At 50.8% G+C, this 27,598-nt stretch overlaps 10 protein-coding genes across 10 annotated transcripts; 8 read left to right on the top strand and 2 right to left on the bottom strand.

The window, feature by feature from the left end:
* Positions 1-313: 313 nt before the first annotated feature.
* Positions 314-2,771, top strand: J7T55_004528 (uncharacterized protein; the record flags this gene model as incomplete). The annotated part of the gene is made up of 8 exons (XM_053130228.1): positions 314-489; positions 548-573; positions 674-718; positions 774-1,255; positions 1,325-2,063; positions 2,165-2,271; positions 2,371-2,470; positions 2,635-2,771. The coding sequence occupies 8 exons, from the start codon at positions 314-316 to the stop codon at positions 2,769-2,771; spliced, it is 1,812 nt and encodes a 603-aa protein (XP_052991457.1).
* Positions 2,772-3,869: 1,098 nt separating this feature from the next.
* On the top strand, positions 3,870-4,893 carry J7T55_004527 (uncharacterized protein; the record flags this gene model as incomplete). The annotated part of the gene is made up of 2 exons (XM_053130227.1): positions 3,870-4,769; positions 4,837-4,893. 2 exons carry the CDS (start codon positions 3,870-3,872, stop codon positions 4,891-4,893), a joined length of 957 nt encoding a protein of 318 aa, XP_052991456.1.
* A 1,045-nt stretch (positions 4,894-5,938) lies between these two features.
* On the bottom strand, positions 5,939-7,459 carry J7T55_004526 (uncharacterized protein; the record flags this gene model as incomplete). Its single annotated transcript, XM_053130226.1, has 4 exons — positions 5,939-6,065; positions 6,120-6,152; positions 6,339-7,069; positions 7,133-7,459. 4 exons carry the CDS (start codon positions 7,457-7,459, stop codon positions 5,939-5,941), a joined length of 1,218 nt encoding a protein of 405 aa, XP_052991455.1.
* Positions 7,460-8,097: 638 nt separating this feature from the next.
* Positions 8,098-11,492, top strand: J7T55_004525 (uncharacterized protein; the record flags this gene model as incomplete). The annotated part of the gene is made up of 9 exons (XM_053130225.1): positions 8,098-8,760; positions 8,917-9,088; positions 9,198-9,274; positions 9,394-9,542; positions 9,605-9,897; positions 10,154-10,716; positions 10,774-10,905; positions 10,960-11,053; positions 11,137-11,492. The coding sequence occupies 9 exons, from the start codon at positions 8,098-8,100 to the stop codon at positions 11,490-11,492; spliced, it is 2,499 nt and encodes an 832-aa protein (XP_052991454.1).
* Positions 11,493-12,653: 1,161 nt separating this feature from the next.
* J7T55_004524 (feruloyl esterase b) lies at positions 12,654-14,865 on the top strand (the record flags this gene model as incomplete). The annotated part of the gene is made up of 3 exons (XM_053130223.1): positions 12,654-12,734; positions 13,052-13,517; positions 13,661-14,865. The coding sequence occupies 3 exons, from the start codon at positions 12,654-12,656 to the stop codon at positions 14,863-14,865; spliced, it is 1,752 nt and encodes a 583-aa protein (XP_052991453.1).
* Positions 14,866-15,230: 365 nt separating this feature from the next.
* J7T55_004523 (NmrA-like family domain-containing protein 1) lies at positions 15,231-16,427 on the top strand (the record flags this gene model as incomplete). Its single annotated transcript, XM_053130222.1, has 3 exons — positions 15,231-15,851; positions 15,926-16,279; positions 16,335-16,427. 3 exons carry the CDS (start codon positions 15,231-15,233, stop codon positions 16,425-16,427), a joined length of 1,068 nt encoding a protein of 355 aa, XP_052991452.1.
* A 1,039-nt stretch (positions 16,428-17,466) lies between these two features.
* J7T55_004522 (uncharacterized protein) lies at positions 17,467-19,725 on the top strand (the record flags this gene model as incomplete). The annotated part of the gene is made up of 3 exons (XM_053130221.1): positions 17,467-17,509; positions 17,895-18,013; positions 18,247-19,725. The coding sequence occupies 3 exons, from the start codon at positions 17,467-17,469 to the stop codon at positions 19,723-19,725; spliced, it is 1,641 nt and encodes a 546-aa protein (XP_052991451.1).
* Positions 19,726-20,688: 963 nt separating this feature from the next.
* On the bottom strand, positions 20,689-21,349 carry J7T55_004521 (uncharacterized protein; the record flags this gene model as incomplete). The annotated part of the gene is made up of 2 exons (XM_053130220.1): positions 20,689-20,946; positions 21,167-21,349. 2 exons carry the CDS (start codon positions 21,347-21,349, stop codon positions 20,689-20,691), a joined length of 441 nt encoding a protein of 146 aa, XP_052991450.1.
* A 2,046-nt stretch (positions 21,350-23,395) lies between these two features.
* Positions 23,396-24,175, top strand: J7T55_004520 (uncharacterized protein; the record flags this gene model as incomplete). Its single annotated transcript, XM_053130219.1, has 1 exon — positions 23,396-24,175. One exon carries the CDS (start codon positions 23,396-23,398, stop codon positions 24,173-24,175), a length of 780 nt encoding a protein of 259 aa, XP_052991449.1.
* Positions 24,176-24,645: 470 nt separating this feature from the next.
* Positions 24,646-25,665, top strand: J7T55_004519 (uncharacterized protein; the record flags this gene model as incomplete). The annotated part of the gene is made up of 1 exon (XM_053130218.1): positions 24,646-25,665. One exon carries the CDS (start codon positions 24,646-24,648, stop codon positions 25,663-25,665), a length of 1,020 nt encoding a protein of 339 aa, XP_052991448.1.
* Between the last annotated feature and the right edge of the window lie 1,933 nt (positions 25,666-27,598).

Genomic DNA, 27,598 nt, shown 5'->3' with positions numbered 1-27,598 from the left:
GGTTTTGTGGCCCCAATTGGATGGTGAGTCTTCAGCCGCGTCGCCAAGTGCTTCTCGCTTCTTTTCGTTTCCGCGTCTTCGGTGTTGGTCGTTGCTTTTGTCCCAATCTGTCGGTATCAGGCTCTCTCCCTGATCTACACGTGCAAGTTAGCTTTCAAGAATAGATCGTCCAAGCTAATCAGATCCTTGTCTCACCCTGTGACCAGCCAGAGCTGCCGAGATCAACATTTGAAATGTGAGTTCTTTTCAATTGTTCCACGCCCCGGCCCTGGCCCTGACCCTGGCTCTGACCGGCTCCCAATGCCGGAGCACGATGATGCAGCTACGGGGGTGGGCACGTGGAATCCCGGGCCTGGATTCCATCACATTCGGTGACACCTCCGGCCCCTGGCTCCACACCTCCGTACACGCTGTCGTCCCACCTCTCAAGGCCCCGCCAAAGCCTCACCAGATCGCGAAATTCGCTGATAATCGGTCCTCCATTTCCAGGTGACCGAGTAACTCCGGTCTGCGGACGCTGTGCAACCAACAACAAAGAATGCACCAGAGGATACAAGTTCCGGGTTAAGAATGGTGAGTGCCCTATTCATTTTCGTGCAGAATCCTGTCGACTTGTCAAGGCTCTTCCGAGGTTCCGTGCACCATCATGGCGTCCGCTGACTCCGCTCCCCAGGACCTTTCTCGAAGAAGCAGAGATGGATCAGGACACCTAGGAGATGTGAGTGATCACAACGTATAGTAAATCTTTCCGCAATTCTGACATGGCTCTGCAGTGAAATTCGTTGACGAGACCGGTGCTGCATCGGGCGATGGCGACGCGACTCCCGTTGTTGATGCTTTCCAGGATGACTGGCCCGACTCCATCTCAGAAGACTCTGGCACCGCCATCACTGCCACCACAACCACCACGGCCACAGATGGCAGTGGTGGTCTATCAGGAAACACCAACTCTTGTCCGCCGGTCCTTCCGGTTGGCTTGGGCCGGCAGCGATCACCGACGGATCGATTCCTCATGCATGATGACCATCTGGTATCCCCCGTGAGGGCCCTGCCTGGGTTCCAGAATCTGACACTGGCCGTCTCGGATTCTATCCCGGCAACGATGCCAATGGTTATCCCATTTGAGATGGAGGCCGAAGACCCAGAGGTCCGGGCTATGCGAGCACAAATATATCGTGACAAGGACATATGGCCTCTGGAGAGTCGGGAAGAGGCCATGCTATTTCGGCACTTTATCCAGAAGCTATCAATATGTGTAAGTACTATGACCGCTCAGTCATGGCTCCGGAAATCATGCTCACCATCTCCCGTGTGGATGCAACAGCTTGACGTCTGCGATCCGAATCAGTCATTTGAGACCGTTGTTCCCCCGCGTGCAGGAACTTGCAAGATCCTCATGAACGCCATTCTAGCCCTCGCCGCCAAACACCTTCACAATACTGAGTCCTACGACCCGTATGCTTCGGACCGGTACCACCAAGTTTGCTTGAATACGCTCATACCGATTCTGAATCATGAGCACCACACCATGTCAGATGAGAATCTCTTCGCTGCAACAATCATTCTTCGAATGTGGGAAGAAATGGAAGTGAAGCACTCTGGCGTCGACGCGCACAGCTATCTCCTCGGCATTCAAGCGTTTGTCCACCACAGCGTGGGTGGAGATGGACCCTTGGGAACGCGATATTTGATGCCTGGCTCTCTGAGCGGTGCAGCCTTCTGGGTAGGCCTGAGACAGGAGATATACAGCGCCATGATGAACCAGGAGCCCGTGCGCATCAATCTCGTGCACTCCCTCGTAGACAGGTCACTTGTGCCGACTGACGACTATGGCTGGGCAAATAGAGCATGCGTGCATTGCGCGGACGTGCTGAACTTTTGCTTTGGTGATGGTGCGGCGGTGTCGAGAGGAGGCGGCCTGCAGTGGTGGGCTGAGCTGGACGACTTCAACCGGGGATGGACAGAAAATTTGCCCTCAAGCTTCACACCAATATTCCTTCGTGAAGCGGATAAGGCGAAGGGAGAGGTGTTTCCAGAGGTCTGGTATCAGAGTGCTTGTCATGGTAAGTGACTTCTGATATTGAATGCGGAGCGTCGTAGACCTCCGACCTCCATATCAGCTGATACTTGTTCGAGATGGCATGATACTGACACAATGACGCAGCATTGGGAGTACAACATCACTTGCTGGCGGAGCTGTTCCTCGTGAGCTTCGACCCTAAAATACCCCGAATAGGCGGACAGAGGAAAGAAGCGGCGAAGAGAACCAATGTAAGTAACGTGACAACGCGGCCAAGGTGTCATGCCGAGTGATACTTTCAGCCTTGTGGGCTAAGATTTCCGGCTGACACGTTGAAACCCCTTTCGCAGGAACGCATCCAGGACCTCGTGCGGAAAGTATGCGGCATTGGATTATGCAATCAGTGGACACCACCAAGCATGTTCACGGCCTGCATGGCCATCGCAGCTTGTTAGTACCTATTGCTTCCCTATTCCCCTTTACGTCGAAGATCCAGACCCAACCCCCAAACTCTCCCAATAGTGTCCGCCAATTCACCGTTGCCCTGAGGCAGTGAACGAATGGACAGGCGGGCCGAGCAGCCAAGAAGAGTAACTGACTTACAACCCATGCAGTTGGAGATCAATTTCAAGACCGCCGGGACCAGGAGGCGTGTATGGACCTCCTGAAGAGGACCGAGAAGGATCACGCACGCCCTACCGAGGCAGTGCAGCAACAGATGATGAAGTCATGGGATTGGACGGCCGGCTAACGATAGCTCTGGCCGGAGCCACGGAAGACAAAGATTTGCTAAACGATGATTGTTTTCATCTCAAGCGCAAGGGCCGCAGTAGCCCTGACACTGATACAGCGAAAGTGACGAAACGCTGCAGCCAAGCGAGAAGAGGGCAAGAATTTCCGGTACGGTGTGTTGGAAGCGAACAAGGAATTGTGCGTCGGTCCGTCTCGGATGACGGGAACAAGCCCTGGCCTGGCCCCTTTACCCCAAGGACCCTGAATTCTGCGTCAACGCCAAATTCTCGGCCAAGAGATGGAAGAGAAGGAGGAAAAGGAGAATGCGGAGGATCGACGATACGCAGAAACAGCAGAACCTGCGGTCGTCTGTCCGGTGATGAAAGGGTGTGGAGTGTCTCGGGAATTTTGACTGTTTTCGAGTCGGGAGCCAAATACGGTCAATTGACTAAGAGATGATTGGTGTCTGCCGGCCCACGCCAGCAGGGATCTATCAAGTCGTGTTTCCGAAAGAGGTCAAATTTGGCGATTGACACCCTGCCCATGCCCAGCGGTTCCCACCGTGCACGACATCCAAGATCCAAATTGTGGGGAAGGCCAGATCAAACTGATGGGCATTTTCCCCGGACAACTCACGACGTCAACGGCGCATCTGGAATTCCCATCCTTAGAAACTGCCGTGGAGGGGGTGGACCGCTTACAAGTTTGGGGAAGAGTGGATCATGCTACGACATGATGGCAGTCAGGAATGTACCGCCTAACACCGTGTGCCTGTCTGAGGGTGTGTCTCTGGTAAAGTTTCGTCCTCGGACTTGGCCTCTTCAGGAACCTCGCCAGTTCCGTCTTCGAAGGCAACTTTCTCCGCTTGTCAATACACAAACTCTGAGAGGGCGAGAGCGACCGATCACTCTACGTCTTTGCGGCCTGCTGGATATTTAAACCCATCCTCACTTGGAATCTACAAGCCGTCGAGTATCAACTTCCTACTTCATCATCTCCATCTCGAATCATTGTCAAAGTCTTCCAAAAATCAAGCGATCTTTGACAGTGCAGCTATTCAGTAGCCAAAACCCCCTTCCAATCTTTTTTAGCTTTTCCCCGCCCACAAACCTCCAAAATGGCTCCCGCCGCCACACTGGACTTCAGCGTCAAAGATGGTGCCGCCATGGATGCCACCTCAGACGCCATCGATGCCGTCAACGTGCTCAAGGACCAGGCCAAGCAGGATATGGCCGAACGGCTGGCCAGCTACGACGATGAGTCCAAGTTCGACAGCGAGAAGGACAAGACACAGTTCCGGGACTTCGACGCGGCATGCGACCGGGTCAAGAACTTCTACCGGGAGCAGCACGAGAAACAGACGGTGGCATACAACCTGGCGGCGCGGCTGAGGTTCCACAGCGCATCGCGGGTGCGCCCCGAGATGACCATCTGGGAGGCGATGGAGAAGCTGGACACGCTCGTCGACGAGAGCGACCCGGACACGGAGCTGGGGCAGATCAACCACCTGCTGCAGAGCGCCGAGGCGATGCGGCGCGACGGCAAGCCACGCTGGATGCAGCTGACGGGCCTGATCCACGACCTGGGAAAGCTGATGCTCTTCTGGGACGGCTTCACGCAGGGCCAGTGGGACTGCGTCGGCGACACCTTCCCCGTCGGCTGCCGCTTCGACGAGGGCTGCATCTACCCGGACACCTTCAAGGGCAACCCGGACTACGACCACCCCGTCTACGGCACCAAGTTCGGCATCTACTCGCCCGGCGTCGGCCTCGACAACGTCATGCTCAGCTGGGGCCACGACGAGTACCTCTACCATGTCGTCAAGGACCAGAGCAAGCTGCCCGACGAGGCCCTCGCCATGATCCGCTACCACAGCTTCTACCCCTGGCACAAGGAGGGTGCGTACCGGGAGCTCATGAGCGAGAAGGACCATGAGATGTTGAAGGCTGTCAAGGCTTTCAACCCTTATGACCTGTACTCTAAGAGCGATGGTATTCCCAGCGTGGAGGAGCTCAAGGTTAGTCATCTTACCTATTCCCAACATCTAGCTACCTGATCCTTTACTAACTTATCCTCCACTCTAGCCATACTACTTGGAGCTCATCGATGAGTACTTCCCACAGAAGGTCATCAAGTGGTAGACGATACCACGAAGGATTCACGGTCTTTACGTGATGAAACTTTAGTCATGATAGAAAGCGATTTGATTTTTGTGTTACTCAAGAATATCTAGAAGCCGGCTACAATGATTGGCCTGGTATTCCTTCTCCTTATGATGTCTATCTCTTTGGTATGGAATGGGTCAGGAAACACCCATGGAGGTTATGTCCCATGCAGGGCTCCCACAGGAAACACCATATTGGTGTATAGCGAATAAATATATTCCACAGAGACGCATACGTTCTCACTACACCAAGACTGTGATGAGAGATTCTCTTGAAATTTTGTGACTCAATCGTGAAGGGATTCGTTTTGGCCTGAGATAACGAAAGACAGAACGCCCACGAAAGTTCTTGTGTGACAGTCATCTAGCGAGGGTCGACCTTGTCCGTTGCACAGACATTTGAAGCCTCGTTCGAAAAGGTTGGCAAGGTCTGTAAGTGACTGAGCAGAAACGGGTCTCCGAGACACTCCGGGCGTAATCCATCGTGTATGCACGGCAGGAATGAAAATAATCCGCAGGTTAGCAATCAAAGGCCATGTTCAAGATGTAGAGGTCCTAGTGATACGGCAGCCTCGTCTGAACCCATATCGTCCAGCACAACCCGAGGGCATTCATCGCTGAAATAGAACCAAGCCGGTCGGAAAGGCAATTGGCGCATGCATAGCTCACGCTGCACCAGGCAGTTGAGTCTCCTTATCACGTCGCTGGCTTACGTCTCGCACAAGCAAGCGGCATTTCCCAACAGTTGCTGAAGAGTGTTGTATGTGTGACAGGGAAGCTTAGGTGTGACTACATGCGGCTGAGCGTATCGAGGCGATAACATCATTGATGAATACTCATCCAATTGTCTCCTTGTCCCACCTTGTGCTCACAGACGCAGCATCTCGGAAGGGAAACAAACTTCATTGTGCATTACACCTGATCCAGAAACACAGCCGGTGTAGCAAAAACCGCAACGAGGCAACAAGACGTGCAGTGTAGAATTTGAAATTCCTGTCACACCGAAATCTCTTTCCTTTTTATCATTGGCTTCGAAGACTGAGGGGCAGATTCTCCGTGTTACCCAATATGCAAGTGGGTGTCTCCATCATTCCGATTTTCTGCAGCTGCTCAATGTTGTCACCGACCATCTCCGAGTTCATGCTGAAGCTGATTGGCCATGCCAGGATTCATGGGCTGGAGTTCATGGGTGGCGGTACGCACGGTATCGCAAAGGGGAAGGTATCGTTGATCAAGCTGTAAGATAGACAGTCCCACGGATACCTATACAAGCACCCCTTCAATAAGAACACACCCCAGCCTGGAACAAGTGCAGCCTCTGTTCAAAAGAGAATACCGGTATTGACACGAGGAACATATCAGACACCCACCAAATAATGCCCGGAGCCTAATTGCATCGACCACAATCTCCGTCCCCATTACCATCTCTCGGTCCGCGTTCTCCACCGCGACAATGCCTCTTGGTGGTCGTTCTTGGTCGGGAAGTCGAGCGGGTTCCACATACAGTGTGCTCTCCCATCTCCCATCCACTCTGGTGGGGGCGTCACCCGCTCCCAGGCATCGCGGTACACACCCGTCACGCGTATTGGTTCCTCGGGGTCGACACGTTGAGTGTTCGTCTCATCTGGCAGGACAGGCAGCGGACATGCAAATTCGTTGCTGGCTTCCTTGGTTTGGAAAAAGTCCATCATGGCCTTCTTCTGCAAATCCGTCAACAGGCAGATCCGATATGTGACCTGATCACGATCAGGATGCAGGTAGACAGCATCTGACTCCCCACGCGCCTGTGCCGCGCGGTCAAAAAGAACCACGCCGCCAAGGATGCGGGACTCTGCCCAGTACCCTGCCATGTCTGCCGCGCCTTCGGGGTAATTTTCCACGTCGATGTACCACAAGTGCCGGAAAAGAGTAGGAGGTGGCCCGTGGGGGTTAAATTGCCACCACACCTCCCAACGGCCATCTAGGTCGTCTGCGTCCTTCGGCGGCTCCCAGGTGTGGACGTCCTTTACTGATGAAGAGGTCGATATTGAGAGATCAGGGTTGTTGTTGTAAAGAATCACGGCCACCTGGTGGAGGGAGCGTGCCATGATCTCGATGAGCCGAGTCTTGAAAGCTCTAGACCCTGGAGAGGCTCTTGAAAAATCATCTAAGAGCTGCCATCGGTAAGCACGGAAGGTTCAGAACGAAGCAGTGAGAAAATTAGAGTGGCTTAGTACCGTGGAATCGAATTGTAGGGTTCCAGGATCAAAGCCGGTGCGGAACCTGCGGGTGGTCTCAAGAATCCCGGCGCTGAGTCCGGTATGGGCGAAAATCGGATGATCATCACATAGCAGGTCGCCGTAAGCATCCCTAAATACGTCTATGAGAGGTAGGCCATCGATGATCTGTGCATAGGTCGATTCAGCGATCTCGGTATTGAGGATATTTGATATAGCCAGCCTAACGGCCTTTTGATGCGATTCATCTAGTATCTCGATCGTAGCTGTGCGTGTTGAGGCGTTTGCCTCCTCATCATCGCTATTAGTATAGTGCTGTCGATCCATGTTCGCAATGAAGACAAGCAAGAGAACGGAATGGGACAATCAGTATCCCTTGGTTCGAGATTTATGGGATCGAGCGGGGAGGCAGCAAGTTATGACACTGAAGAGAGTTGTGAGCTGTTTTGTCGTGCAGATGTTTTATCGTGAGGTATGTAAAAGCTTGAATAACAATTGTTAAGCAGATGCAGCAAAGAGGGTGCCTATAAAAACATGTAAGTTGATTAATTGGTATCGAGAATGAGCTTGCTTTGGTGTGTGTTGGGGTCGTAGGAGTGGTCGAGATGAAATTTACACTGAACGTCACGAGCATGAGTGAGGTGTGAGCGGATCAAAGGTGGATCGCTAACTAACCCGTTCGGGACACGCTGGGACCAAATTCATGGAGAAGTATACAGCTCTTAGCTACATCGTTTACATACACACATTTTGTGACCACCTTTTTGCGGCTGATCTACATTGCGGCTGAAGGCATCCATCCTGGTTCCATGGACACGCTGATTAAGCTTCAGGTCACTGAGTGATACAAGGCTCTGGGTTCGCGTACATAAGACTCCGGTTTTCCCTTCACGGCCGGTCATTGGTGATCCCCGGTCGGTGCAAAGCATCAAGAAATAGTTCTCATTCAATATTTTTTATTCAACATGACAGACCAATTGAATACCAGTAACGACCAAGCATCAGACAACAACAATGGCAAGGAGATCGGAGATAAGGTAGACGAGTGGCACAAGCGCGGCGTTACAAAGAATTACTATCGAATGGAGGCTAAGCAGGCTCTAAAACATATCGAAGACCTCCGGAAGCCTGGTTTCGAAGTACCGTTGGAAAAAATAGAAGACGATGAGCGTCGAATCTTGAAGAATCGCACGAGGCTCTGCAAAGTTCAGAGTACGAAAGAACTGCTAGAAAAATTGCAAAAGTCGTTCGAGGATTGGTGGGTCGAAGCAAAGAGCGACAAGGACACAGTGATTAAACATTCATGGGATCAGCGTTGGAAACTCGTCAAACCCCAAATCTGCTCCGAGCCTGGCAAAGACGCGAGGGGAACCAGAGATAGCGACGACCCTGACGACCCTGCACACGACTACAACGCCGCTTTCATGTTCTTCGAGAAAGACGAACAACATTGGAAAGGGGTGACTTATCAAGGTCAAGCGTTTCCGAAGTATGAGAACTTTCCCCACCAGAGAATATCGGTCCACAAAGCTTTGTATGACAACACTCACAACCCATTCGATGTCACTCAAGATGAGAATGGTCAACGGTATCTGCGGTACATCCATTTACCAGCAAACCATATGGGTGTAAGTACAGCTGCACGTAATATTCTTGGGCTCAAACTATGCTAACAAAACAACGTCGATGCACAGTGGGTAGAGGTATTTCAGATTCAAGGGGCGGGCCCGAGTCGCAAGACTCTGTAATTCAGAAATGGGCTTGCTGACTTCAACTTTGAGTAGCAAGCTATGTCCAGATACCATTGCGAACACGAGAAAGACACGGATAAGAGAGTGAAGACCAACCAGACTCTGTCCCGTGAATTTTGGAAAGGCCAATTGCACGGCAGCGGCCTGGGGAGAAATCCGATTCACGCCACACACATGAGATCTCGTTGTTCTGTCATTCCAGGAGGTATGTGCATAACATTACAAGGCCCTTGATCCAGACTTCCAACGAATATATATAGAGGGAGTGTGTTAACTTAATCAAGAAACACAATCACTATTCGGCGAACATAAAGTGAGCCCAACAGCGGTAGAATCGAAAATGGGCTTACGAGTGGAGAGGAGGTCTCTACAAAAAGATGTGGCTGTATTTGTAGGTCATGAATGCTGCTTTGAGAGTACGGGGCTGATTTTCCCTAGATGCCATATCTGCATTGGGAGACTTCTGGCCGTAGAGCACGAATGGCAAAAGCTGTGCGAGCGGTACTAAAGGAAGAGGAGGCCAAAAATGGGCCCTTGAAACACCGTTCTAACAGGTCCGCAACGATGAGGCAAAACCTACAAAAGTACAAGGTCCAGTTCCAGCCACCAAAGCATGACCCTCGTGAGCTAGTGGAGAAGTGGAAAGAGAAACGCGAGGAGTTAGTTTAACAGTGTCATAAATGGCTGTGACTAGACCAGAGAATGGCTGACATTAGATTAGACCATCAAAGCTTGGACGATACCTTCTGCACCTCGCGCAGCTATGGGAAGCCATGGATGTGGAGCTTGACGAGAGGCTAGTGAAGAAAAGCCTGGTATCACGGGACACCGAAGGCAGGGCATCGGAACCATCCCTGCATGTTCGCCGAACGTTGGATCAGTCCTACTTCCTGAACCTCAACGATACTTCTCAACGTGACCAAGACCAGGTTGTGTATCGTGCGACACAGGGGCGAGGGAACCTCACACGTGTTGTGATGGTTGACCAGCTATGGCTCTGGGTCCTAGACGAACGTGAGATTCATCTCTGTCCTGTACTCTCATTGCGATTTATCGGGAGAGAGACTTACCTTACTCCTTAGATACCATTATCACGTCCTTTCCGAAAAGATGGGGCCGGAACAAGCCCGACTCATCCGGGATACATAAAAGCCTCCGTGAGCGCTTAGCTCGGCACGATTGTAAAATCATGTCAGCCTGGCACCTTGGTAAGTCAAAATTTATTGAGAATTGGCGTTATTAACGAAGATATTGACAAGCCTGTCCACAGCATTCATCATCATCGATCAATGTTCCAGTGTGTTCTTCGACCGGACAAAACCCCTGGACCTTAGACCCGAAGTGATGGATATCTTCGCAGAAACACTCGGTGACGTCAATCATTATACCACAATCGCCTTCAAAACGTTTTGGAGACATGTTGAAGGCTTCTCCCAGCATCGTGAAAACACTGGCTCGAATAGGCAAAGCCAGAGATACCTCGATATTAACCCAGAAGGCACGCTGCTCAGAGAAGCTCAAGATATTGCAGAAGAATTGCGAATCATGACCGGCATCTTTTCTCAACAGCTCGGCGTCGTCAAAAGCTTTCAGAAATGTTTAGAGCACATGAATGGAGACCCAAACACTCGGACAAAACCACATCACTGGGCGAAGACACTGCAGCATTTGGTTGACCTGACAAAGGGGCAGGAAACAGCTTCCCCATGTCATAATGAGAAGCCTATCTCGTCAGTAGAGATGGATTTTCTGGAAGACTTGGTTGAAGAGGTGGAAAACCGGAAGTCGGAGATTACGGATTTGGAGAGTGCGGCACTGCAGACCTGCCAGCAGGTAAGTAATTTTCAAGATCGTCAGTCCTTCAAGTCGACTACTAACAGATCGACTCAGCTGCAAGAGCTCTTGTCACTCAAACAACAGCAAGCAAGCATAGTCGAGGCAAAGGCCGCCCTCGACAGGGCAGACCAGAGTGTCGAGCAGGGGAAAGCCATAATGGCATTCACGATCATGACAATTATCTTCGTAAGAACAACCTACGATGACACGCAGAGTCCGGCATACTCAATCGTACTATAGACCCCTCTAGGATTTTTCACGTCTTTTTTCGGTATGAACAACTCACTCACCGGCGCCGACTGGATGTCACTTGGCTACCAGTGCCTCTATATGTGTAAGTCTGATATCCAAGACTCATGTAAGCACGGAATCTATCTCTATCTGGAGCTCACGGCGTCACAGTCTGCCTCTCCGCAGTGATCATCATCTGCGCCTTATCACTCGCATTTAAGGGCAGCAAGATTCGACAGTTTGTAAAATCACCTTTAGGACAGTTCGTGAAGTCACCATTTGGACAATTCATAAAACCACTCCTTGGAAAGTCCACAAAGCCACTCAAAAAGTTTGCATTCAAGAAGCAGGGTAGGAAAAATGTGGATGGCGAGAAGCAAATCGAAGAGGTGGACGTGGCTCCATCCTCTGCAGTGGATATTGCGAAGAGGTATTTCCAGGTTGTTGGTGGCCGTGACCTAGAGGCAGGCGTAAGGAAAACAGGGCGCCGCGGCAGCCAGGCGCCGAAACTTGTGGAAAATATCATGCCAAACCACAAGTGAAGGATTTCTAGGCTGAAGCGACTCATTGTCACTCACGGCCAAGCTATGGGTTCTCGTCAAATCATGTACCTTGGCTTGGAAAGGCTCTTACGGCAGCATCACGTAGAACCACATATGACAACCCCTAACATTATTGCCCATCTGCTGGGGGACCGCATGGCACATAGATCTGATGAAGCCAATATAGTGACTTGCTGATTCCTCCTTGCGGCCATAAAGCATGATGGAAACAACCATTTCCATAATGACTCGATTTTTTCTTCCCAATACCCCCTTTACCCTGCTCCTTCGTCGATCTCGAACTGCTCAAGGGGTGAACGTAAGCCTGAGTCAAGCCCAATTGAGATCTTGATTAAGATAAGATCTGCGCAGTACCCACCATCCCTAATGCCTGTCCAAGCAATCTACAAATTGCTGAACAGTCTTCTTCTTTTTTTGAACTCACGGAATACTGCAAAACTCCATGTACTACAAAGGCTTGCTTTGCCACAGAATGAGAACATATCAGGGTCGTGGTCTGCCCCCTCCTGAGCTTGTTGCCCGCTGCGTGTTGTATGTGAAGGGTTTGGTATTGCGGCTACTTCCGAAGATCACATACACACAACTGGTGATTGCCAGTTGAACGTGGTCCTTCAAAACATGTGAAGGATTGCGCGTCCAGCGTGTGATCAGAAAGACAAGTTGCTCCTTCTTCTTGTTACCGGCACAACGGTTATCCGGGAAGGTATTGGAGCCCGGCACAGTTCGTGATGAGGAGCTACAATGTTCATCCGTTCATGTTTGCCCCGCAATTCATGCACAGCCTTGCCCCACAACGCATGTATACCCCAGATATTAGGCACCTCTAATTGCGAGGAGAAAAATTCGTTGGAACGATAGATCCCCCGCGGTTTTACCGATACGTCACATCACCCCGGACTTGAACGAGATCTTGTCGAATCAAAGAGAGTCACAGGGCTGCACTAGATCTGAAGCGGCATCTCAAGTCCACAGCCTTCAACCTTATCACTGGTGGTGTACCTGATTTCGACGGACTCGGGTCAACCCCCGTACCCTGGGCGCGGGCCCTTAGTGCACTTGGCGTTTATTTGTTTTCCCCTGAATATCACCTTCCCCATCACTGGACATACCCTTTCCGGGACAAAAAACTGAGAAAAACACATGTCAAAGGCGCAACCCGAGACTATGCCATTCCCGGAGCGCTTATTGGAGTGGGGAGACTGGAGGGAAAAACCATGGCAGGTAGGTGGTATACGCGTATTCATGCATTGAAAACACGCTTCACTAGCTGGCCTGTCAGTTGCCGACATCAAGTACCGCACCGGTTTATATGACCAAGGCCAGTCCTGGACGGGAAACGGCCCCGTTTGAATGACTTAGGTCCCAAAAACTGGGGTTGTTTACCTGGGGAAAGCGCCGACTCAGGTTTATTTCTCATTAAGGCGTACGTCAGCTATGGCGATCATGCGGCCTGTGCGATTGAGCGGGAAATTTGACAGTCGTCTTAAGCTGCCGTCGTCCCAACTCAACTTGACAAGAGCTGATTTTGCGATATCAAGCTTCTGCAGCAGACATACGATCACACAGCCGATCTGCGGGAGATCTACAAGATGAAGTCTCAGCAGTACTTTGGCTCCCTGTCCAAAGGCTTGGCCTTGGTGACGTCTTTGGCTGCCAATGTAGTGTATGGCCAAAACAGCTCCGACTTCACCGCCCAATGCACTGGTCTCGCAGACACCCTCGCCAGCACAATTCCCAACGCCACAGTCCAGTCGACCGTGCCTGTTACAGCCGGCACAAACCTCACATTCAACCGTGACCCTACCTGCAGCTCGCCATACCAGGTCGTCGACAATGATGTCTGTCGAGTGTCCTTGTTCGTGCCCACCTCTGACCGCTCAAATATCAGCATGGAGGTGTGGCTACCCCCGGCCGAGGCTTGGACCGGTCGCTTCCTGAGCACTGGTAACGGCGGCTTGGGAGGCTGCATTCAATACGAGGATTTGGCTTACACAACTGCTCTCGGTGAGTTCTCATATCCCTTCAGCGTCTCTGTGGCTTCGCAAAGCATCTTCCTGTATTCCCATTTATTCAAGTCGTGATCCAAACCAGCTGCAATGAACATTTTGTATTCGTTCACTTGGCAACCTACTGACTCACTCTCACAGGTTTCGCTGCAGTCGGCACTAACAACGGCCACGATGGGAATAAAGGCGACGCGTTCTACAACAACGAGGAGGTCGTTCTTGATTTTGCATACCGTGCGATGCACACTGGCATAGTGTTGGGAAAGCAGGTCTCGGAGTCCTTCTATGGAAAGCCGCACGATCGCTCATACTATCTGGGATGCTCCACCGGCGGCCGTCAAGGCTTTAAGGAAGCTCAGGACTTTCCGGATGACTTCGATGGTCTGGTCATTGGTGCCCCGGCCCTAGCCTTCAACAACCTGTCATCGTGGTCCGGCTCTTTCTACGTCAAGACTGGCTCAGCAAATTCATCGACTTTTGTGCCCTTGAACTTGTGGCCTATCATCCATGAGGACATTCTCCGCCAATGTGATGGTCTCGATGGCTACGTCGACGGTATCATTGAGGACCCGTCTCTTTGCAACTACCGCCCTGAAGCGCTCATCTGCTCAGCCGGCAACTCGACCAACTGCCTCACTGGCGAACAAGCAAACACTGTCAGAGAGATCTTTACTCCTATTTACGGCTTGGATGGTAAGATCACCTACCCGGCAATGCAGCCTGGCTCAGAGGACCTCGCGCCCTACATCTACTACACTGGCGAGCCATTCCAGTATACGACCGGCTGGTTCGATAATGCCATCTATAATGACAAAAACTGGGATGCGTCCACCCTCGGACCCAAGGATTACGCATACGCAGCCGCCAAAAACCCCGGAAATATCGAGACCTGGAACGGAGACCTCTCCGCCATCCGCGATAGGGGCTCCAAGATCCTGCACTACCACGGCCAGGCAGATGCCATTATCTCGAGTTTCAACTCCCCACGGTACTACGACCACGTCTCGCGCACCATGGGCCTTCCTTCATCAGCACTAGATGAATTCTACAGATTCTTCCGGATCAGCGGCATGGGTCATTGTTCGGGCGGCGTCGGTGCAACGTTCATCGGCCAAGAGGGAGCCAGCAACGCCACCCTGAATCCGGATGGAAACGTCTTGATGGCGATGGTGCGTTGGGTGGAAGAAGGTACGGCCCCGGACAGCATTCTAGGCACAGCATACGTCAACGAGACCAAGGACTCGGGTGAGATTGCTTTCCAGAGGAGGCACTGCAAGTACCCACTGCGAAACGTCTACTCGGGCTCCGGGGACCCAACGAAGCCCGACAGCTGGCAATGTGTTTGATTCGATGGAGCCTCTTACTGAGCAGGGATACGTACATATGGGCGGCTGAGTGGATAATATGGGAACGTATACTTCGGAATTAAGCTGTACATATTTTAAAACACCCCTTCCTCTTGATTCTATGTGATTAGGTACATATGCGCACTGCTATCGGAGCACCACATCATTACTGTACATTGAAGAGACCAAGACGAAGCAAGTGAGATGTACCATAGTAGAGTAGCATTGTTACGGACCGTTAGCCCCACTCGGTTCCACAAGCATGGAAAGAGTGCAGTAGCGGCTTGTAAATAAGCTGACGAGTGCCCACACTTTTCAACGTCACCTCGCAACTATCCAAGCCAAGACCCTCAGAAACAATCAGCATGTCCTCCTCTACAGGCCCGAAACTGGTCGTCGTCATCGGCGCGACCGGTAATCAAGGCGGGTCAGTCGCCCGGCGGTTCCTCCGAGAAGGCGCCGACCGATTCCGCGTCCGGGGCCTGACTCGGGACCCCGGCACTGGGCCCGCCAGAGAGCTGGCTGCCCTGGGCGCGGAGATGGTTCGTGCCGATCTTAACGACGCAAGCTCCCTCGCAGCAGTTTTGAAGGGCGCGAATATCATCTTCAGCGTTACCAACTACTGGGAACCGTTCTTCCCTCCCAATATCGAGGCGAGCCGGGCTCAGGTCAATGCGCTGGGCCTAAAAGGCGTGAGGGAGTACGCCGGCCGTGTGGAGTTGACGCAGGGGAGGAACATTGCTGACGCTGCTGCTGCGACGGTGGACTCACTGGATGCGAATGGTTTCATCGCTTCGACACTCAGCCATGCAGGCCGGTGCAGTGGAGGCCTATTCAAAGATTTGTATCACTTCGATGCGAAAGCAGAGGTGTTCCCGTACTATGTGAGAGAGAAGCACCCAACACTGGCGGCCAAAATGAGCTGTATTCAGACGGGATTCTTCATGACGAGCCATAGGATCTTGCCCGACTCTTATCTTGCCAAGGTTAGCCCAACCCTCTCCTCGACCAGATTCGAGTTTGAGGTGCTCCGTGCTAATACATGTCCATTCTATCCCAGGTCCAAGATGGCAGCTTCGAGATGCGCTTCTGCACTGACCCAGACAAGCTTGTGCCTCATCTAGACCCAGTAGCTGACGTGGGAAACTTCGTCTATGCCGTCTACCAGATGTCATCGTGGGTTGGGAAGGAGTACATGGCCGAGGGTGCAACATGTACATGGCCTGACTGGATAAATGCCTGGAGTAAAGCGACTGGCAAGGCGGCTACTTACCGTCAAGTAACAAGAGAAGCCATGATCAAAGCTTGTGGTGACAAGGATTTCGGAGCAGAGATTGCCGACATGTACGACTACACATCGAATCCAGGATACGACGGAGGGAAAACATTACTGAGGGCAAAGGATCTACAGAAGGTTAGTAATTCTCGTTGTGGCTGTGACTATACGCAGGTGGCTAACATGGCCCAAGGCTGGTGTCGATTGCCCCATGACGAGCTTGCAGGACTGGATGATGAAACAAGACTGGTCAAGCGTCCTGGCTAAGGCGCCTGTCGATCCGTAAAGCGGTGTGTCGAGCCATCAAGGGGTGCTGTTCGACAAGGGGCCCCAAAGGTTTGAAGAGGGTGTGCCATTCCTATGAGGGCAGCAGGCAATACAGTTTGTGAAAGCGAGATGAAGCTACAACATTCCAATGCTTGGAGGAAATTGACAAAAAAAGATGATTTCCTGAATTGCAGGTGATTTTGGTTCCAAAGATAGTGCCCAGGCCACTTACCCATAAGGTGCTGGGACTCCCCAACTTCTGCGCCGACTTGGATAGGGGCAGTCGACGTTGCAAATCGCCCTTTAGCATAATTCTTCTTTTTTTTTTTCTTCCTTTTTTTTTTGACACAAGCGGGGATCGACTGCAAGAGCTCGTCGGATAGCTGGCATGCGCAACGGGTGGGTCACTAACCGAAGTGCATTACCAACTGAGCTACAGAAGTGGTTGAAAACTGGCCAGAAAGATTTCTTTTTGAGGCTGGGTGGAAATCCGTTTGGCAGTGAATTGGGACGAGATTTGGGCGCAGTGATGGCCTAATGGCTGGATTACAGGCAAGTGACCTTGCCATCCCAAGTAGCTACTCGATGCGGCATCGGAAAAAGCCCATAAAGCCACGGCAGTCGTTTACCAAAAACAAACCAATGTTTACGCATTGAATGCAGTTTCCATTTAGAAACCCACCTAAGGACGCAAAGTCTCGGGAACAGGCAGCGTTATGACCAGTGAGAACCTGATCAGGGCAATTGTTGACACAAAGTGAACACTACGATGTTCAAACCGACAATTAAATAGGACGGGGATCACTCCGTCAGTCGACGACCTGTTTTTGGAAAACGAGCATAACGTATCGAAGTAATGTATGAATACAGCATACGGTGCCCGTTACACCTGCACAAGAGCTCCATGCAGGATTACGCTGGGGTAGATGTGGACTTTGTGTGCAGCTGCTGAATCGACATGTCATTGCGCACATGCGTCTTATAGCGATTTCTGGCCAGGAAGCAAAACCGTAGATATACATGCTGGTTTGTCGTCCTCACGCAACGACGGAACCCACATGGCAGCGGCCACCAAGGTTGCTTTCAGTCCAATCAATTCAAGTGAGCACATAAAGTCATGGCAATTTTCTCTGTATTTAGCAACTAGGTATCGATAAGGGCATATTCCTGCCTATGAGTGGCCGAAAATTCAAGTTGGCGAGGTCATCATGGATGTCCAACAGTCCATAACAGTTCGTTTGTTCCTGGTAGTACATGCTCCTTTGGTTGCAACTCTGTAAACGCCATTGTTGCTTTAAAATGAATTGATAACACATTCAACAAGCTTTTGCCTCGGTATGGCACCGCTTACCCAGGCATGACCAGCAGTTTTATTCACTTCTACAATCATTCACAGGATCAGTATTCACTCTGCACAACTCTCCAGTTCTCAGCGCGTAAAGGCGTAAACAAAAGGGAAGTGGATCCTCACTTCAACTTTCCGCAGCACAACCCTCACCTTCGACCGTCTTTGCTCCCTTTGGGCGGCGTCTTGCCATCGCTTTGCATCAACGGGTCAGACGCTCAGTCATCGTTCTCTTCCAGGCACATCTGCCTATGGGCATGGTTCGTCTTGAAAATTTGGCCGCATTCCACTACAGGACTGTGTTTGTCTCAGACGGCTTCCTTAAACCTACTGCCCGCAATCGCCAGTTCTCAGCTGCGACACAAAGTTTCCAGCACTTGCCTACCAACTTCATTTGGTCATCTCTGCCCTTGTAATCGCCTATGGGTAGGAACCTGCCCTACCCTTACATACCCATGTCAACGGCAATGTGTAACCATGCTGACAATCTTAGGCAAAGTCTGTTGAGTGCACCATGGCAGATCCACAGCAATCTCTGGCCAAAGTGCCACAGTTTAGAGGCCAAATGCCCTCGCTGCTGGTTCAAGATGGCTCTAGCATTTGCGACACAGACCTCACTGCCGACACGAGCCCTGAACGATATGTCTATTCATATATGGGCAACGAGGACGAAGGCCCTGAAGAGCAAGAGTACGCCCGAATCACCGGATTCGATATCGATTACACGAATGCCGACAACCTTTCGTTCAATGGCTTCAGATCAATGCGAGGTTACCTGTCTGGTGGAGCGGCCCACTATCTGGTTTCTGAACGTCGTTGGTCTAACGAAGGCGATTCTGATGAGACTGTCGGCCAAAAGAATGTGATCATCATTTTTGTTGGCATTGCCACAATCGAGGAATGCCTGGTGTGTGAAAAGTCTGAGACCATTCTTCCAGTCAATAGAGCATTCGACGCTTTGATGGACACCCTTGGCATGCATACCCGTCGCACTCGCAACCCTCTTGCCTTCACGTTCCTTCGGGCAATCCGAAATGCATTCATTGCAAGCCGAAGAGCTGAGATAGAAATTCACCTGAGAGACTGCAATGGATCGCCATCAGAGCCAAGTGATTTGTCAGGATTGGACAGGATGGTGTTGGACGTTATGGACAGACACATTGCATTCTTGATCACCAAGAAACCACTGGCTCGCCTAGCCGTTCCATTTCCTTTGGAAAAGACGTTGAGGCTTCGCTTGATACAGGTCAAGAACCAGTTGGCGAGAAAATCAGGCATTGAGAAATGCTTCACGACCTTCGTGCCGACCATTCCTGCCGCGCAGCAGATCGCATGGCCGCGAGCCGGGAAGGCCGCAGCATGGGATGCTGCTCAAGCCAAGCTACGTGCAAGCCAATCGACCCTGGAAATTGTCTCAAATCTGAACGAGGGCTCAGAATGCATCCGACCGACCAATCTTGAAGCATCCACCGACGCGCGCGCCTCCTCCAACTTGATTCTTCCCCCTGTCATCCCTGGCATTCTCACGGACGCACCGATGAGCTCTCTACCCTCTGTTCCTGATTCATCAGCGGCACACCCAGATGCTCTGTCCGGCTTGCAGATTTTCAAAACCGCCACCTGTCAGGTCCGGAACGTCATCAGACGCTCCCAAGACACTATCATGTTTAAGAAGTTCGTTGGTCAGGTTGAGAACGACATCGAGCAGTTTCATGCTACGTTGCGTAGCAGCCTGACATTAGTCAAGCCTAGTCCCGCCAGCGAGACTGGCACCCCCGGACCTGAGCTTGATTTGATTCTGGATCACCAGCACACTCGCACCCTCATGCTTATTGGCTTGGGACTGATCCAACAACAGTGGAAAGAGCAATATCTCACTGAACAAGATCGCCAGAAGATCATCAGCGATATCGAGACAGAGCTTCGCATGATCAAAGAGGCCGCTAGTCATGTCTACTCAGCCAGAGCCTGACCCAAAGATACCGAGCGAGTTATCACGACCGTCTCTCCAAAACACCACAGTAGCCACACAACAACGACGTCAGTATGCAAGTGTACTGCGACACTGAAAGGCTTTGGGAAGATCCAGTCCTTGTTATGTGCTTTTCAATGCCGCATTTTCAGCTTGAGGAGCCAAGTCATTGATGGAGTGTAATGTACCCATGGACAAGGTCCGGATGTCATGCATGGCTCTTGATTATAGCTCACAGCCTCTTGTCATCTGGCACTTCTGGCCAATATCGCGGCCTAGTCAGTTTTGCAGAGGCTTGTTATTCACTTGGTATCAATTAATGCTCCGTATGAGAAACATACAACCTGTTCTTTCAGGTGATGTTGTGGGCCATAGTAAAGCTGCAGAGGGTCTTGTTCAACTGTAGAAAATTGTAACCGCACCTTTCTTCTAGTTCCACATATTCAATCATCGTAACAGCTTGTTTTTAAATCCACTCAAGTAATATTGACCACCTGAAGTCGAGATGGGATTCCCAATGAGGAAACTGAATGCTTTTGAAAACATATAAACGCATGCTCATCCTTCGCGAGGTGATATGCACCTCCGCGCGAAACAAATCACGGCCGCTGTTCCAATTAATCTTACGCTTATAATGCTTGATTTATCATCTGTTGTTCTTTTATCCAAAAATTCGACTTTCCTCTTTCACTAGCGACCTTCTTTCGCTTGATGTAATTTCGAAATTCTACTAAATAAAACCTTCTCGCCAATTTTGGCAGCCCGTGGGTGTGCTGTTGGTGGGGCGGCCCTGGGCGACGGCCCGTATTATTGGATTACCTTGTTTAGTACTGAAAGGTGGGCCTAAAGTCGGCGAGTCTGGTGCTGCATCGGACACAATAGCTTTTAGAGGAGGAGGCGGACGGAGCGGCTGGACGACACATGACGACCTCAACTCCGGGACACGCTCCTGTACTGGAAGCTCTAATTTTGATCGCTGAACTTCAGCCAGGAGCTCATGGACTGACTGACGGCTTGGCCAGGCATGCTGCCGGGGGAGCTTAGGCGGCGGGCTGGGATGCGCCTGATACATTGTGCTTTGGAACGGCCAGGTTCCGGAACCGTCCCGCGGGTATTGAAATGTGGGCGCCGGTGGCTGCGTAGTCTGTGCTGCATGCCATTGGCCATTTGGGCTATGCTGATGGCCAAGCTGAAGTCGTTGATAAGGGGGCAAGGGCGAACCTGAAGCCGGCGAGTAAAGCATGGTACGAGGATCAGTGGACTGGGAACGAAGGCTAGAAGAAGATGAATTTGTGTAGCCAGATTCAGGACTCCGGGGACTCTCCATCAAGGAATCTTTTGCGGATTTTGACAGTAGGTCGTCTTGATTCCTTGGCTTGGTTGAGTTGAATGGGTTCCAATTGGACCGACGCCAAAACCAAGCACCGGCTATTAACATTACCAGGACAATTATGGTGACCACAAGGCCAGCGATGGCCCCGGATGACAAACCAGTCGAGCTGGATTTGGCCACTGCGGTGTCCTTATCACTATTAGATGAGGATGATGGTGCTAGAAAAGATGCTCGGTCGTCATGATCGGACGATAGAATGGCTGCCCTGAGGTTCGCTGAAGGGCAGGTCATATTGACACATGGGTTAATCGTGCAACACCCAAGGAACGGTGGGTCATTAGCTTTGCAAGTGTAGAACTGATCGGCGCCATCACTGGTCTCACAGCTTTGCGGGGGTATGTCGAGATAACTAGACTCAGAGAATGAGGCTGCTCGGAGATGCACTTCCTCGCACAGGCCTGAACCGTCCGCACAGGGGTCCATGGTACAGCAGCCGATAAACTCCCTTTTGGTGTTTTCACATATGTGGAAATCTCCACCGTTGGGGCATGATAGCCCAAATGTTTTGTAAGGATTAGATGACATCTCAGAAAAGTAAAAGATACGAAGACTTTGGAATCTGGTGATTGTAGAGCTCGGAGCGCCCTGAAAACCCTAAATGATGGTGGCAATCACTGGACGCCAGTATCGGACACCATGGAGAACTATTTGGGCAACAAAGACTTCCGGACGAAGGCTCGCGCCACCCGAGAATTTGGAGATGGATAAACAATGAAGCATTGGATAATGTTTCTGTTTTTAGAACTGGCCTTTTGCCACTTTATCACATTCCGAAGGTGGCTTTCAAATGCGCTTCCCATCTCTACAACTTACTAGTGTGTGCTATTTTTATCAGATGCGCACAATGAATCCATGTTACGAAGAAGTAGTATTCCGCGCATATTCATATGCTGGTACGTGATAATCAGCCTGATTTTCTCAATTCTGTATAAAATAACTAGGACAGAGTGCTTACAAATGTACTTCGCCGCCGGCGTGCGACGAAGGCAGTTCCCGACAGTGAGATTATTAGAGTCGGCCCATGCACCCACAGCATCGCTACCAAAAGCTTACGCAGCACAGGCATGTGATCTATGACATTTTAATTAGACCAATAGATTTCATGAACCATTATGAAACGTTTTAGGTAATACCCAGTTGCACCATAATATTTCATCTAGCTGTGTATCATTTCTTAAGGGTTCCCTTGGATGACAGCCCAATGGTTATGGCCGGATGTAAAAGTTTGCATAAGAGACTCCCTCAATTGTGAAATTTTCTTATTTCATGCTGTATATTCCATGAGTTGCTCATTGAAATCTTCCCGCTCTCCATACAAAGCCTTGTGGCAGCGATTTCTTGGCAAGACGAAAATGTCGCCAGTAGTTCGTGCTCCATCAGCATGGGCGCTTCGAAGCTTGGATTCTGAGTCAACTTACGACTCAGCAATCGAATTTCGATTGATCGTGAATATATAATCATCTTTATCGGCGCTGAAATACGGGTTCAGCAGACTTGATTCGCTGATGGATTATGATGATATGCTGTCTTTGGTTACCCAGGATCCAGCTGGATATGCTGCTTTCCACATTCATGCCGTGCTGAACAAGACAATTTGGCAGAGCATGTATCACATACTTTTTCAACGATAGTGAGATCGTTACAGCTCTACCTTGGGGCTTGAATAGAACGCCCAGGTTGAGTTAATTCATGTCCCTAACACCAAACAGATAGCTCCAAAACGTTAAAAGGGCCTGCTAATTCGATAGAGATCACTGCTCAGCATAAACTCACACCCTAACCCACGGTTTCAAGCTGTCCAGCGATAAAATGGGGCAACCCCTAGGCGGCGCTACAAAGTTTCGGCTAAACCACATCAGAGTTTCTCGGAAAGTCAAAAGAAATGGAAATGGCCTGTTGTGGGTCTTTGAAGACATGATAAAAACAGAACCGGTCCGCAATACCTAGATCGCCAGTGAACAAGTAATGTTCATCTTAGTTGACGAAATGAGAGGAATGGAATGATCGAACTCAGATGCTTCATCTGCACATTCACGGAATGGGTCAATGCTGAAGGTACGTGAGGAGTACTGCTAATGCCGCATCGAACCTTATTGTGCCATCAATGATAGGCTTGGATGCGCATGGGTCTAAAAAAGGGATTCAGGAGTTGAGTTACGCTAAAGCATAATCATCGATATAAGCAAGCTACAGGCCCCAAGTTACACACTTTCTACAAGTTTCAGGCGTCTTACATTCGTTGCTTTGCTCATGTGGTTTCTCACTCTTACGCTGCAAATGCTGCAAGCAGCTTTCCTGTTCGTGATCATGGCCTCAGCTTCAAGTGTCCCGTCCCCAGAAAACCTAGGCCTTGTCGTAGCTCGATTCAAGGAATCACTCGAGCCATGGGCACCTGTGGCCAACAACACGTACCTGTACTCCAAGGGTGGCATTGAACAGGAGAACGATACCGTATCTCACGACCTCTTTCGGAGATACACCAACTTGCCCAACGTTGGACGCGAAGGGCAAACATACTTGATACACATCGTCAACAACTACAACAGCCTAGAAGACATCATGATCTTCACCCAAGCTAGCCCTTTCGACTTGACAGGCCCAGTCGTCAACAACGTCGACGAGATGGTCGCTGCAGCGCTACAGGTGCCCATCGACGACGCAACGCCGTTCAATAAGCAGAAGCTGTTCCGCGACGAGGACGACTGGGAGGAGATCAACTGGACCGCGGCCGAGGAGAAGCCGTGGATCACCGAGAACCAGCTCAAGACACTGGTGAGGGCCAACTATACTCCTGCGGAATTCTGGCAATTTGTACTTGAGGAGGAGCACCCACCCGCGATTCGGGCAATGCACGGGGGAATCTTTGCTGTCAGGCGTGAGACCATCCAGTGTCGGCCAGTCGAAGTGTACGAGCGGGCACTGCAGAGGTTTGAAGAAGCGAACGCGACCAATCCCGAGGTTGGTTTCTATTGGGAGAGGATGTGGGCACCGGTCTTCTCCAAGCGATACTGGACCTATCACCCTATCAATGAGAGCACTAACCCCTTTCGGAGGTGAAGAAAGAGACGTCGGGTGGATGATGGACTCAGTGTCTACAGATGCTTCTTCTGCTGTCGTACGTGTACCAGGTAGCCAAGAATATGACCAGCGATCGAACGGAAATCATGAATCTCGTTTTTGGAAGGTCAAGCACCATGAACTTGTCTTTAGTTGCGTGCCAAACCCTGTGTTATAAGCGAGTTACGGCTCGAAACGGTAGTCTCGCCCCTTACCGTTGTGCCTTTGTGTTCCTAAGGCCGCAGGCAACCGCAACCTGAGCAGTTGCGAACACGGTCCTGCATCATACAAAGCGAAGTTCCAGGCACCAATCCCAGCCAGTCTCATTTGTAACTTTGCATTGTTGCTTTCAATTCCTGGCGCGATCCTGCCTCCTTTAAAATCACGAAGTCATCGCGCAACATCGTACCCTTGCGGCAGCAACCATCCTCAACAACCAGTCAGAGGAGCCCATGCCAACAAGTGCCACCATGGCAGAGTTCAACCGCTTTTCTGATCTGCCCAGCGAGATACGCCTCCAGATCTGGGAGGCAGCCATCCCTCGATCCCCTTCTGTCCACTTCCTCTCATATCCAAAGAAGCGTGGCCCCACGACGCGCACTTATCAGTGGCAAAGCGAGCTCGTCAACGTCAATCGCACCATCAACGTGAGCAACGATCCTACCACAAACAAGCCAGACACGCGCACCAAGACTTGGGGCCGCTACTCGTCGTACCTCGCTAGGCTTACCATGCTCCACGCCTGCAAAGAGTCGCGGAACGCCTCCCTCGCCTACGCTGCCTCATGCACCAACCATGTCAGCAACTCGCCCACTTTCGTGTCCACCAAGAACAGATACACTCTCGACCAGGAGAAGGATGTCATCTGTATCCAGGATCCAGACTCGCGCTTCCCTTGGAACGCGCCACGATACCTCGACTTGACTCCCAAGCTAGATCCCATGCGCATTGCTCTCGAGTGTCGCCCGTATCTCGACTGCAACGTGAACACTTTCGCAGAGGCACCTGATGAGTTAGGTGACTGGGTGACAGAGTTGGCTGGAGGATCTCACGCAGTTCCCGGCTTCGGGACTTCAATTGGCATTGGGGACTATGAATTGGCGTTGAAGGCAATCTATGTTCTGAGCTACGGCATCAAGCCAAAATACGCCATTGTTGGTGAAACATCCGGCATCAGTGCTGGTGGATCTGAACTCGCGAGTGGTGTAGGAGAGAAACAACCAGATCCTTCGACTGAACAGTCACCTGGTCAGGCTGCTGAATACAGCGATAAATTTCACGGCCACGGCGTGATGTTCTATGCTATCTCTGCTAAGGACGCGGAGACCTGCACGGGCTGGAATATCCCCCAAGAGGCTTGGGACTTCTATCACAACATATGTGCCCACACCCAGCATCGCTATGGTTTCGCAGTAGTCGACAGTTTGGAGGAGGCAAAGAAGGAGATGTGCCACATCTGTATCGAGTTCCTGGCCTGCGTGAAGGCTTGACGGTTTCAAAGGGGCATGTAGTCATCACTCTTATGGGGACCCAAGTGGTGCCTCATATCTTGTCTCACCGTGGGAGTTTTTGTAAGGTAAAGGGAAATGGATGGGCCTGACTTTCGCCCATATCAGTACATCGCATTTGTGGTATTCGAGATCATACTGCACATAACGAGGAAATTTTCTCTTGCAAGATATTGCTGTTTTGAGATTTCGAAAACCTAAATCTCTCCGTGTGTCGTCTCTTCTCATTAAAAGTTTACGCGTGAGTTGATCCCATGAAAGCCAGACAAATCTTCTCAGCTTGAGCCATATCCTAAGGGAAGCGAAGGGCAGGTTATCATCGCTGCATTGACTCTGACGGCAAGGTGGCCTTCAGAAGGCAGATTTACAACACCTCAGCACCACGATGAAGTGCTAAGTAGACGGCGGTCCATGGGGGCTTCTTCATCAACCTGGAAAATCTGCAGATAGAAAGACCAGGGCAGGTTGATGGACCAGTGACCTCGAGTGAATACAGTCAGACGCTCTTGGGTTGGAAACCAGTGACAAAGTCAATCAATTCTGCGTGGTGCGGAAGGTCCATGATTGATCAACCCAACAAAGGCATCCAAGATCCAGCTATTTATGAAATTGTCAGCCGCAAATTTCATGCCATGGGAAATTGAATCTACCACGGCCTTTTCTTTTCTTCGGCCGGAGAGATCATTATTTACTTGATGGATGATATGATAGATAGCATGGTCATATCAACGATGAACCCAGAGAAGTAATCCATGTTCTGCTCTTGATCAGCAAACCCTCACGCCTCACCTGCCCCTGGATGGTAGCTGGCGAGGCTATACGCATATTGGCCGCGTCCCGAGTGTCAAGACTGTCGCAGATCATGGTACAGCACATTGGCAGTTCATCGACTTGCGATTGAACTCAACATGTGTAGCCGGAACAACTGTCTAGACTTTGATATTTTACTATTCGCAATTGCGCGCCGCATCGAGTAAGTCAGATCCAACACTGGAATTGTTTCTGTCCTGGTGTCATTCCTCCACCCCGCCCCGCTGAATCGATGACAGCGACCTGGGAGTCTTTAATTCGTCGCCAAAGCTTTGTGGACGTCTTGAGAGTCCTTCATATTGTCTCAAAAGCCCATTGTATGATGATCCAGGATGAGATTTTGATATGATTGTAGGGATCTCGATGATCTGAAGAATTCCAGATCAAGACTGAGAGCTGCCGGGATATGGTATTAAATAGCCCTGCACGGTGACGAAGCGACGGGTTCACAACCCCATACGTTGATCGATTGTGACTGAGCTAAGGATTCCTATGCTATCGACTCTTCCGTTGCCATCTCCGTCCCATTCAATTGGGAATGGCGTCATGTAAGTCATTTGGCTTTGTCACTGAAAGGCCCACAAGCCCGGGCTCCTCTGCCACGCTGCAAATCTTCAACTGAAGCTATCTCGCTGCTGCTACTTCATGAATACAAAAGATTGCTAGTGGTGTGATTTGTAAGGGAATCGCAATTCCTGGAAGAACACCGATTAGTACGCATGAGAATCGTGACCATGTGTAGCCGCTCATAATCGAGCTTGATTCTTTTGTAATTACTTGGCGGCGGAAACGTGATTCGTATCCAGTTTCGTCCTGGGCCGGCAATTATATTTTACGACTTCGAAGTTACAAGATACTTTACACTCCTCTATTTCAATGCCATATTCGTGCAAGGGTGTGTGTGTGTGTGGGCCATCGATCTGCGGTAACGCAGCAGAAGACAAGGAGGAAAGAACAGCACAACTGGTCACCAGCAAGGTTTGAAGAGACAGCCTGACTCGGCGATGCTACCGCGGAGTCCTTTTGGTTTGTTGTGTCTCTCGGAACCGATGGGTCCCCATTCCCCATGTCTTTCATTTCCTTTTCTTCAGACACAGTGCTTACT

This window comes from Diaporthe amygdali (genome assembly GCF_026229845.1).
Source record: "Diaporthe amygdali strain CAA958 chromosome Unknown NODE_22_length_803717_cov_65_427750, whole genome shotgun sequence".
Lineage (NCBI taxonomy): Eukaryota > Fungi > Ascomycota > Sordariomycetes > Diaporthales > Diaporthaceae > Diaporthe > Diaporthe amygdali.
The sequence above is the reverse complement of the archived record's forward strand: the minus strand, read 5'-3'. Positions and strand labels throughout refer to the sequence as shown.